This window comes from Cyclopterus lumpus, chromosome 18 (genome assembly GCF_009769545.1).
Source record: "Cyclopterus lumpus isolate fCycLum1 chromosome 18, fCycLum1.pri, whole genome shotgun sequence".
NCBI classification, from domain to species: domain Eukaryota; kingdom Metazoa; phylum Chordata; class Actinopteri; order Perciformes; family Cyclopteridae; genus Cyclopterus; species Cyclopterus lumpus.
This window is the reverse complement of record NC_046983.1, coordinates 9,699,427-9,712,390: the sequence shown is the minus strand read 5'-3', so window position 1 is coordinate 9,712,390 and position 12,964 is coordinate 9,699,427. Positions and strand designations below refer to the sequence as shown.

The window sequence follows — 12,964 nt, the reverse complement described above, 5'->3', positions numbered from 1 at the left end:
GAATGGGAGATATGGAGGCTTTTCATTTGCCAAACTGTCACAGTGTTACATCTGAGAATACACTGCATGCAGAGAAAGTGGGAATGTGTGTGCACGCGAGAGGCAGGCAGAGAAAGAAATTTCAGAAATTGAAGAGACTATCTGTTTTTGTATCCATGGCAACAGAACATACCACTGCTGATCTCTGCATTGTTATTACTCATTACCCTCGGAGCAACAGATTATATTCTAACCTTGTTTATTTCTCAGCGGCATCGCTGAAAGAAAAAAAGATGGGCAAGCTGCAATTACAATTTTGTTTGGAGGACAGATGCTCACTACAGTATCACCATCATCTTTCATCTTGTTGTTTTGGTCGATGGATCGTGTGCACCCTAGCTGGGAATAATGATAGTGTTATATTCAGGGATCTTTATATTCAGCTTAATAAGATGTCCTCTGTATTACGTTTTCTAGTGTTACATTGTTAGCACCAAGTTTGGATTGCATTTGAAGTGCCACATACATCATTCAAATTAGAAGTGGCAAAATGCCCCTACTCGTGCGTGTGACATTATTACCGGTGTCATTTTGTCCTTGACAGTCATTTGACGATGCCGCATGGTTTTGGACGCTTGAACTTTAACATTTTTGATGAGCAGAATACAAATGTGTTTTTATATTCCAGCTTATATCTAGTAGAAAAATATGACAATCCTGTCTGGAAAAGTTTATTTCTAGATGTTGATTTTCTCCAAATAAGATGTGATTGTCTGAAAATAATCATACCTGGCATGCTTCATGATCTTTAGATCAGTTACCAACCATAGACTTTAAGATTTCCGAGGTCTTACTTACTAAACTTTTGTTATCAAACTAATTTACACAAATATTCCAGTTAACACTAACTGCCGTGAATCATGCTCTTTGATTGTGAGTGTGGGGAAGGTGAACACATTGCCCACCTATTCATAGGAATCCCTTGAACTCGAATGTACTGTGAGATTACTAGACAGACTCAGCAGTGGAGGAACTCCAGACTGTGTCTCATCGGGATTAATTATGTTTGCAGTCAATTAGTTCCTCCGAATAATTTTCAATTCATATGTTGTAGATGTTTGCATATCTGCGTACCCAAGGATGTTTAGAGCCTTGGAAGTAATGCCATGTCCTTGTTTCAAATTACCAAATGTGACATTTCCTTCAAGTGGCGGGCTCACAAGAACTCATTAAAATCAAATATCTAAACCAAGCCTGCTACTTTTCAGAAGCATACCCACTCAAAGGATATCTGTCAGATACAGGGAATCAGGTAACCGTCACTTAGGTGATCTCAAGGGCATCAAGGGCTGTCACTGCTCCCTGTGTCGCCCTTTGTTAGCCCATTTTTAGCTATCTAGCCAGACAGCTGATGCCTTTGACTGATCCCGAACTCCGAGAAGCGCCGTTGGCCAAATAAACAAATTAAAACTGTACTCACAGACGGCAGCTGCGTGTAAGAGATTATATGTCTCTTGTATATTTACAGAATGATAGCAAACAGGGTTTTTGGAGCAAGTGATGTGAGAGTGGGTGTACTTGAATGTGACTTTGCTAAGAGCGCTGATGATTCTAACCTCAAGATGTCCCATTTCTGAGCCTAACACATTTACTGAAGATGCTTGCTATTTCTGGGTCACTTGGTCTTGCTTCAGCAGATGCAGAAGCTCTAACAATGTCACAATAGCAAACCATGAATGGCTACTATTTCATCATGGCTATGTATGTGGTCTAATGGGTCATGCCCACTCCAGCTCCTTAAGCTCTTTACTGAACCATTTCCTTTCAATTTAAGTCCGCCATTTGTGAATATCATTGAGATTAAAACAAATGTTTTAAATATGGGCAAGAGTATAAGCCCCAGCTCAAGAAATATAGACCTGCTGTGGTTCCATCTAAAGGTTATTATTTACGTCATAGATGCGGGTGCTAAGATAGGCACCAGGGAGGCATTGAGCTACTGGTAAGTGGCACTATTCCCAACAGACTAGTTTGTATAAATCAATGGCACATCCCACTGGATGATGGAGAGGGTGATATTTGGGTAACATTAATCACTGTCTTTATAGAACACGTCCACCCTGGCACCATCAGACAATAGCTATGATGAGAAAGGACAGTCAAGGTCAGTTGTGTATTCCACGATGTTGCATACTACTGTGTACTGGGCTGTGTACTGTACACACAGCTAGGGAGATGCTTCAAAACACGTCTGTTTATATGTTTAAGGCACAGACAGAAAAGATGGAGGCCACGTTAACTGCCACAGAAAAACAAAGTCCTGCTTGGGCATTTTATCATGGTTATTGTAGCTTAGAACACAGTGTGACATTAGCTGCATGTGTTGAATGTCAACTCCCGCCAAGCAAGGCGAAATCTCTCCCCCAGCCCTTTTTAAATGTGACGAATTTGCCAGGACCCCTGATTCATATGCCCTCGCTGCAACTGTTCCTCTTCCCTGTGCAGATCATAAATCCTTGGTCATACCGGAGGTGAACTTGTCTCATGACTCCCTGCAGTGGGCCACTACCCCTTAGCGCAACTGTCTGCCCTGCCTGACCATATTTTATGAGTCAAAGCTCAGCTCTGGAGGCATATAGCGAGAGTTATGCTTTTTAATTGGATTGGCTTCATGGCCCCATGCTGAGAGCGGTTCTTTGGGGTATAAAGGATTGAAGCTCCGTTCACTTCACCCTCTTACACATTTCCGAGAGTTGGTTCAGGAGTTTCTGGCTTTGGACATGGAATGTTTATGGTAAATAGATGTGTAAGATGTGAAGGGAAGTTCAGATGGCCTGTCGGATTGACCAGTGTGCGGAGGTTGCCACCTCTGCTCCTGCTTGTCAGACGGCTTGTGTGCCTGGACACCTTATTTTGTGCTGCGTGCGAGCAGATCAGAGGCAAAGTCAATCTCCTCAGGCGTCCGTCTGGAATGAAAAATATGTGTGTGTTTACGAAATGTAAAATGAAAAATGTAGAAGAGAAAGATTGGAAGACAAATCAAATAAATGTGCCTCGCCCTGCTAAGTAACATGAATTCTGTATGACTCGACCGCCCTTTGGAGTGGATTTCAGAGCAAATTACGTCTGTCCACTTCAAAGAACCCTAGACTGATTCCCATCATTGAGACCTGTCGGTGTGAGGTTAGGTGCAAAGGCTCTGCAGATCACATCATTTGCCAATTGCCATCCTGCCCGGGCAGACCCGCCTGTAAAAGGAAACTTTTGTAGCCGGCGTAGTCTCAGCCATCATCCACCTCCCAGAAAAAAGAAATCATTCCTCAGTAAATCCATCACCCAGGTGTAGATACACTCCACATACATCTCTCTCTGTTTCTATAGCTTTGTCTTGTTTTCTCTCTTGCTCTGTTGGCTTCTCTTTCTCTCTGACCTGGCCCCTCTCCAATTGAATGCGATATTGTGATGGATAGAGCCTGCATCCAGTGCACAGCTCGCTAGCCCGGGAGACCTTAGGGCCCCCTCCCAATGCGCCGCAGCTAGTACCACCCACCGCATCGATGCCTTTGTAATGCAGCAGACTGAAAACAGACTTATGTGTCACATGCACAACGCACCTACAAACAATATGTAAACACAAAACAACATAGTTTGCCTTTTTTATGCCCCGCTATAATATATATATAATATTTGATATAACATGCTACAACTTTTGGACATACTATACTGTCCTGTATAAACCCCTCTAAAGTGTGTGCGCTGAAATCAGCCTTACTTTCATGCAGACATACACACACAATCAGACGTCTGCTCTATGTAACATCTTGCCAGCCCCCCCAGCCCTCCAACGTATACACAACGGCTCATCAGGCAGGAAAATCAAAAGAGCGCACTCCCCAGACTCGAGGAGCACTGCGGCTGTTATTGTACCAGAGCCCCTTAATGATCAGCATCTGTTCCCCTCTCTACTAGCATTAGCTGAGCTGCCACTAAACAACGCTTTTGTGCAATACGTCATCCCCCAAGTTTCCTCACTCTAACTTGACTGGTGTGAGGAAGAAAAAAGAAAAGACAAAACACCCGTGGATGTTGATGTCTGTGTTTCCCTGCCCCCGCGGAAAATACTGCTGACTATGGTCGAAATATGATTTAAAGAAGCAATTGTTTGAGAGACATATTAGACATATAGTATGCTTTTGCGAAAGTATTTTTCAACGTAAGCAAATATTTTCTTGGGTTTGTCCAACACTATAGCTCAGTCATATATTATTTGCTGGAGGCCAAAGCTGCGTACACATCTTTGATATCAAAGCTGCGTACACATCTTTGATATCAAAGCGCCAAACTGCACTCTGAAGTCTGGTAGTTAATATATACGGTGCCGGTCCCTGACAGACGCAGTTAAAAGGAGTTTATCTTTGCTTTCACCTGTGCTGTTTTTTTTCTTTAACTGGCCGTCAATGTTAAGTCTGCCATTAAGTATATGCAACATTCTTCTGTGTTTAAATAATTCCAGTTTGATCTTCATTAGCATTCAGACGTAGTCATCAATTCAACACTCAAGTTGGACTGAGATGGCACTTGAGTCTGGAGGTTGGCAGATTTCTTTAAAATGACCCCCTCCACTTTCTCTCGTTTCCTCCCTCCTTTGAATCAAAGCCCGGCAGGATGAAAAAGAGGACGATCCCCTAGGGAAATTAGGAAGCCTTAAAAGCTGACCAAAGTGCTTGGATACAGTAATAATCTCTCTGATGCCCATGTTTTACATATAGGAGACACTTATTTAAGCCTATTTAAGCTCTCGGCAAGTCTTTTCTTCCATACAGGTAGCATGATACAAACTTGTCAGATGACAGTGCAGTCCTTAATATCATATGTAAATTGTGCAGGGAAAATGGGCATCTGTTTCACTGACGTGTGCTTGTGCACAGTTAAATCTTCAGATGTTCCCCCAACAGCTTTGTCAAATAAATCAAGAACCCCTTCATGCACACCACATGCTACATTTTAAATTGGATATTATTTAACTATTAATGATTTTAAGTGGATACTAAAATATTATTTGTACTACTACCACTTGGAGCAGCAGTAGCTGGTCAGTTCAACAATGTATCCATTACTTTTAGCTTTGTTTATCTATTTATTTTATCTATCTGTTTTAATTGTGTATATATTAGGCATTTCATTATCTGTTTTTATTTAGAAATCTAATTGCAATCTCTATTACATCACATTAGTTGAGCTACTCCTCAATGTTGGTACCCAATGAGGAACCCCTGTTTGGGAAATCACTGTTTTGGGGGATTTCTGGGAAGTTTGCCGATCAAGCAAGAACGGCACAGGGCCTGGAATTGGTGACACGATGCCACCTATTACACATTGCTAATACAGCTCCAATCCTAACAGTCCTACGTTTGACCCTGGACAGGACTTTGGCAGAATGTTCATGTGTTTAAGGCCACAGAAGTCAGTCATTCTGCAGATTGTGCTGTTTTAGAGTGCGTTTCATTTAACCACTTCTGTCCGAGTATCCCTATGTGCACTTTGCTTTTATGGACTGATGTAAATTTTCTTTTGTGGCTGCAGTGGAATCAGTGTTGATTCTTATCTCTCCCGTAAAGGCATACATTTATTGTCAGCAAAAGGGGTTTTAGTGCCCCAAACTGGCTGTGGTAGTAAATTACTATTTGAAAAGAGAAAGGAATCTAAGAGACAGTAAAAGCTTGACCATGTTGTGGTTTGATTGTATTTATGTTGTGTGGGTCTTAGGCACCTGCTGCCCTTTGGACTGATCACTTTGTTCTACTTTGTTGCCTGACCAAAATGAAACAGGGGGGGGGGGGGCATTTTAGATTGATTCCCACTGACTAATTCATGATTCATATCTACCACCTGTGGCTTGCTGTGTAGAGGTTTATCGGATGGTTGCATGCACTTTACATCCTATAACAAATTACGAATGAATTGTATGGTCATGTTTTCATTTTATGTTTTCATTTATTTTTTTGCTTTTCCAACTAATCAATGTACATGACATACTCATAGTATAGTGTCATTAAAGTTGTGTCAAATATGGTTATGAGTGCAATAAGAAGAGTACTACATTAAAAGTATGATCAACCAACAATGGACTGGGCGTTGTTGACCACTTTCTCTCGTCACCTCCCCTACAGAACACAGACCCTGTTCACGACATGCTTCTTGATGTCATTACTTGGGTTGGCATCCTCCTGTCCCTGGTCTGCCTGCTCATCAGCCTCTTCACCTTCTGCTTCTTCCGCGGCCTCCAGAGTGATCGTAACACCATCCATAAGAACCTCTGCATCAGCTTGTTCATCGCCGAGTCCCTGTTCCTGGTGGGAATCAATCGGGGTGACCAACCGGTAAGACTACTGCTGATGGATACTTACTTAAGTATCGATTTATTTTGCACTGTTGCATTTAGCATTCTGCACAAAGTACTGTAAAACAGTGAACCCCTTTAAAGGTACAGTGTGCAGTATTTAGGGGGATGCATTGGCAGAAATGGAATAGAACATAATTCTGTACAGTACCTTGCAAAAATATTCTCCCCGCTTGGACTTTCTTTTCTATTTTGTTGCATTAGAAACCTGGAATTAAAGTAGATTATTGTTTGGATTTGTATGTAAAGTAATGTGTGCATATGAAGCCCCTTAATATCTGACCAATAGCCACACATGTAGTGTAACAAAGTCCACCTGTGTGCATCTAAGCTTAGCAGTGCTGGACTTCATGTAAGTGGCCCAACAAAAAGATATTGCTTGAAGGAAAAAAAAGGTTTGCAGCTTTTTTTGTGACTGCAACTTGCTCTGTTGAGACGCAACAAAATCCAGAGCAGTATTTGGAACATCTGGTCAGTAAGAGGAGCATTAGCAAGTGTCTAGATGGAAAAAAAATAGACATGCCCCTCTCTTGAATCACAACATTTGTTAAGAATCACATTTCTTTTCTTCAAATCCATGGTCCCTCGAGGCTGTTAGAAGGGCTCTCTAAAAGCTTTCTATTAACCTTACTGAGGAGTGTGCACCATCTCTTCTTCTCTAGATTTAAGAACCAAGCATTTTCTTGAGAAAACGTAACCTTTGGTGTCCTGCTGTGCTGTGAGTGGTACTTCCCAGAGAGTGCCAGTGGCCCTGAACTCTTTTGATTCTGCCAGGCTCAGAAGACATACTGAAAGGAACAAATCGGATGCTCTTTATTCAACAAACACTCCTTCTTGGTCCCCCGGTTGCACAGAAGCAAACACATACTTGCAATTACTCTCACATACTCAACACACACCTGCCAACTCACATTCTCATATATGGATCCTTCTTCTATTGCACATGAATTCAACCACCTCCTTGTGCAGTTTTTTTCAATTTGTTAACACTTCAGATTAATTTGGATTTAACTGTTCAATAAACAAAACCATCTTCTAGTATAATAACTGTAGCTTGGATGGCATTACTTTCCTGTAAGAGCTCAGCTGTGGTGGCAGGTGGAGGCAGACTGCCACTGCACAATCATCTTCAAGTGTGTGTGCTCAACACTCTTCAGACTGTAGACAAATGGGGAGTCATTACATGTGGATGGCGGAGGGCTTTATTCCACCTACAGCTTCTCGCAATCATGCCATTTGTGCTTGCTAATGAGGCAGAGTACACAGTTAGCTTTGCTGGGGTGATTGTCTGTGCACACTATGAAATTATTCCTGTGTCTGGGAATTTATAATTCGGTCAGACACTGAAATATATATTATTGTTTAATAGTCTTTTTAACAATTGCATTCATTCATTTGTTGGGAAATCATTTCTTATAGAATATTACCCCAAGATTACCTACAGTTCACAACTGTGTTATCGGTGCAGGGGAATTATGGAATTATTATATAAATACAAAATTCATAGAGAAAGAAAAACCTATCTATATTTTGCTATGCAAAAATCAGCATAACTATCAAAACCCAAACACACATGCCATAGTTTAGCTGCAATGCTACTTCCCTGGGAAGTTAAATATAATGCTTTGGCCCTACAACTTTCCCTTCCATAACATTTTATGGATGAGATTCACAGCCTGGCTCTACGATCACTCTCCTGGACTGCAATTAATGTCCACTCAACCTTTTAGTTATTTTATTGGATACGTTTCAGTGACAAAATACGCTAGTTATGTTCAACTGTGCCAATAATTAGATCAATCCATGTAAGTACTGTATCTTATTATTTTAAGAAAGTGTGGACACATGCATACACATGATGGACAGTCTTGCATATTGGTTCTCAATTGATTTTACCTGGTACAAAATATACGTATCTCTACCAGCTCAGGCAGTGTGTAACGCGTTATGCGCTCACACCTGGCCGAGGTGTCAGTGCATTGAGCTCCAAATGGCTCTTGGACTGTTGACTTCGCTTCGTCATATCTCTCTTTCATCCATGCCAGCTGCAACAAACAAGACCACATGGGCTCAGTAGCTGCAGCGTTCTCCTGCCAGTCACCACAGGCAAACATCCAATCTCTTTAGCCAAACAAAGCTTAGCAATGCTAATTGTTGGGAAGACACAAATCTGCAGAGGTCAGAAAATGCTGCTCAGTTATAGTCACCTGGAGGACACATTTTGCAAGTCATATTTCGACCTCTAGCAACGCATTAAAACTGATTTAATTAAAATGTTTTCAAACGCTCACATCTCCCTTCTTTGTTTCCCCCCCTCTTTATCTCTCTCATTTGTGTCTGTCACTATAATCCTTTACCAGATTGCGTGCGCCGTCTTTGCAGCCCTGCTCCACTTCTTCTTCCTGGCAGCGTTCACATGGATGTTCCTTGAGGGTGTGCAGCTCTACATCATGCTGGTGGAGGTGTTTGAGAGCGAGCACTCACGGCGGCGCTACTTCTACCTGGTGGGCTACGGGGTTCCCGCGCTAATTGTGGCCGTTTCTGCCGCAGTGGACTACCGGAGTTACGGCACCGACCGAGTGTGAGTACGCGATAAGACATGTTTCCCAAAAGTCCTCTAGCGGGGTAACCCCATTTCTATCACCCAATTATTTCTATACCTTTCAGTGCAGGCTTCCTTCTGAATTAATATGTGTCTGGTATAAGATGTACACCACTCTGCATCCTACTGGTCATTAATATTATCTTTTTTCAAGTACATAATGTTTTGGTTCATCTGCAAATTTAGACATATGTGAAATAAGTTCCAGACTAAAGCTTGAGTGATCTGGGAGAAATTTTGCATCAGATAGCTTGAACACCAAACAGAAGGGACTGTGAGGACAATGACAAACGAGTCAGTGGACACTTGAGCAGCATGTAGACAGGAGGACCCGGTCACTTCCTCTGGCGCCTCGACCTATTCTGTCTCTGTGTAACTGAATGAAACAGTTAGTCAAATATGACATGGATACCAAACGGTACTGACTGTAATGTTGATATTTCATCTAGAATCTGGGGATTGTGTCTCCTCCTTGAATTGGTTGGGTTTAGTTGGGAGCAGAAAGCCAACATTTTTTTTTTTAAATACAGCCATTCTGTATCTAGTCACAGAAAACCCTGCTAACATGACAACTGTTTGTGTTGGTTTTAGGAGCTTTCACAATCTTGCAGATGACGCTCCAATAAGCCATTGCTCATCACCTTTGAATGAAGCCGAAACAGTTACTCAGGCTGCGTACATTTCCCCACTGCTGAATTGACATGGTTTTGACAGTGAACAATGCTCACTTCAGGTGACGGTATTGCTGGATGAATGGCGGGCTATTACGGTTAATGTCTCCAGCATTTTAGGATGCACAAATTACAGCACAGGCATGGAGAGATTAAGAGGAAAGGAGGGGGAGAGTGAGTATGAACAGGGAGATGGAGAGTGAATGAGAGAGAAAAAGACAGGAGATTAACACAAAGATGGGCAGTGACAGAGACTGCCTTTTTGTATTTCCTACAGAAGCTACATAAGCGCTTTCCTCTGAAATACAAAGTGGTCTATAAAGCAGTGTAATGCCAAGCAGAGGATTGGCCTCCATTCCTCTCTGTTAATCTCAAACCCATTTGAAAATAATGAAGACCAGCATCAGCAGGTTGCTTCAAAGATGTGTATCATAAATGGCACACACACACACATTGCTACACACAATGCGATTGATGGACAGTGCATTTGTAGATTGGCAGAGCCATAGTTCTTGGTGATGGATGAGGTGATAGCTGCCACCTCCTGAGCCTTGGCATCATGTTAATAATTAAAACCTGCCACCGGTGGAACAATTATACTCAGCCATTGAAGAATGAGGGAAAGGACAAGGCGTGATACGTTGTGAATAGCAAAAGGTGGGGGACGGCACATAGTACCGCTGCAAATTGATTTGGGGACCGTAGCAGCGCTTTCCTAGGTGGTCTCACTTTGAGCAGAAATATCCAACAAGTTGCTGTCAAAAGTGACGCAGGTTTAGTAGGTGGTAAAGCTGAGCCCCAGTGTCTCATAATAACTGAGCACATTAAAAAGGCTGCAGCACAGTCAGCAAGCTTGTGAAGTCACCTGTTCAAAGGCTGAGTTCAAATAGGAACCTCTGAACCAAAGAAAGTAGTAGGACCTCTATTCAATTACTCTGAGTGATTATTCTAAATGTGCCTTTGAGCAAAGAACTTGACTCTGCTCGAGTCCAGTGAAGGCATCCATTGCTCAGCAAAAAACGGGGTGTGATCCCATGTAATTTCCCCAGTTTAATGAAAGTAATACATCAAACCACCTGTAAACTCTGGAGATGGAAACTTTGTTCCAGCAATCGAGTTGGTGTAACAGTCCAGTCCATTGAGCAAGAAGAATAATGGTGGCTGTTGTCAGGTGTCTTCCAAATAAGTTAGTAGTAGTAACTTATGTTTACATGCAGTCTCTTACCATAACCATTGTATCCAAGAGGCCTAACAAACACGTTGAATGCATTTTACTTCATATAAAACATTTGCAGGGCTGACTTTGTTTACTATGTTTATTGATATTGAAATCTTTTCTATTTACTCGTATTTAGCCATTAGCGACATGTACAAAATCAAACTATTGGCCGTGTTAGCCATTTTTATCTTAAGACCACACTAGTGGTGAGTTTGACTATGTATGCGTGTCAACACACCCACACAAAACATCATTTGAAATATGTTTTTCTGTAAATTTAAACTGTAATATTGAAATTGAAAAATAATAGTGAACAAAAATATATATTGGAAGTAAGTTTGTTCCTCTCATACTCATATATATTGTTATGTTTGCATGGATTATTTGCAAAACAAAACTATCAGGGCAGTTGTGTATAGGCTTCTTCACTAGTTGGCTTCTTACTTTCGAGTACCTAAGCTAGTAAGGCTGGTGTATCCTCTTAAAACTATTGACAGGCGTTTGAGGAACACAACATAGAAAATAAAAAACATTGCTCCATAGCACACAGTGTACCTTTCATCAGTGTTACCAAACACCATGCACAGGTCTTTACATCCCAGTATACTGGGACTATTCCCCAGTGAAACTGTGTGTTACGAGAGGGATTTAAATCAAATATTTTGCATTTCATTGGACCGCTGATAAAAGTACGGTCTTCGAATGTTTTGTCCACCTCCCTTATTATAGATTGATTGTGGATGGATGTTATTATTTGTTGAAATTGGTTTACTAACAATACTAGCGCACCTAAGCACACGTCTTACTTTGTTTTACAACAAGAAAAGATGATATAAATCATAGAAACTGATCTATTATTTTGATATGCATATATTTGCATGATTTCACCGACCATGTGATCTGAAAGGGTTCAAAAAGGCATTTTTCATTTCATCTAGACTTTCATCATAGTTTAAGGCACAATGTGCTCCAGGACTTAAGACCAAAACAAAAGGCTGCTCGTGATCATCTTGGCTCAATTCTTTCACATTGCTTCACTCACTCTCTTGGTCATCCGCTCCCTGTCACACCAATGAAATGACTGTGTTGCAAAGACTTCTTTGCAGATTAAGCTGCCATGGCTCAAAGGACAGCTTGTCTCAAACCGTTGGCACTAGCACGGCTTGTGTTTTGACCGGCACACGTTTATGGTTTGTATTGCTTGGTTACTAATGGAATAGTGCACAAAGAAGCATACCAGGAGGGTAGTTAAAACTAGTTGTGCTCCAAAAGCCCCAAAACCATGACACAAGTGAATAAGGGGAGGTAGAGGACGGGAGAACAAAATAACAGCCCGCAGCTCCCACCACCCACCACGTCTTTAAATCTTTCTATGATCTGAAAAAGGCAACAAATGACAATAGAAACCTTCAGCATAATTTAAAACCGAAACGTTCAGAGCATGTGCTTTGATGAGCTGCCAGAGTTCTCTGCATGTTGTATATATTTTTGTTTTGTGCGTATTCACTTCTTTATGCATCCATATGGGTTTTTTTTCCTCCTCTCATCCATTGATATCAGTGAGGGGGAGGCATATCAAGTCCCAGGAACAACAAAAGACCAGTCAATTTTTGTCCTGCCACTTTGGATACAGTATTCTTTTTCATTTGTCTGCGAGTTCTTTGGTGACAAAAAGTGAAACATATACAAACTTGTCTATTGCAGATGAGGTTTTGGGGATATTTTGCTGTAAATCCTGCTTTTCCTCCAAGAGAATAGGACCACAATAGCATCCATGATATCATTGTCTTTTGCTTTCAAATTAGTTTTTTTATGGGAAAAGGGCACCTAACCTTTCCTCAGAAATCAGACTTCAAGGCTCTGTGCCATTATTCAAGGGAAAACATATTTTATTTTTATTTTTGTGTGACACACTTTTTTACACCAGTCAATGTCTAAATGCTAGTGGTGTGTTATCCATATTCTTAATTTGCATTAAATGCTATTGAATTACAGCTAATACTCTTCTACTTCCACTTTGTCAGCCTGAATGACAACACGCCTGTATGAACTGTAATTTTCCAGTGGCCAAATATGGAGGCGTCTATCTACTG

The 12,964-nt window shown here is 41.3% G+C and overlaps 1 protein-coding gene across 1 annotated transcript in view; it reads left to right on the top strand.

The window, feature by feature from the left end:
* Positions 1 to 12,964, top strand: part of LOC117748153 (adhesion G protein-coupled receptor L3-like) — a 122,186-nt gene that overhangs the window by 89,608 nt on the left and 19,614 nt on the right. The window contains exons 16-17 of the mRNA XM_034557787.1: positions 6,150 to 6,359; positions 8,740 to 8,960. Of these exons, the coding sequence (XP_034413678.1) occupies positions 6,150 to 6,359; positions 8,740 to 8,960 (431 nt within the window). The remainder of the gene's footprint in view (positions 1 to 6,149; positions 6,360 to 8,739; positions 8,961 to 12,964) is intronic.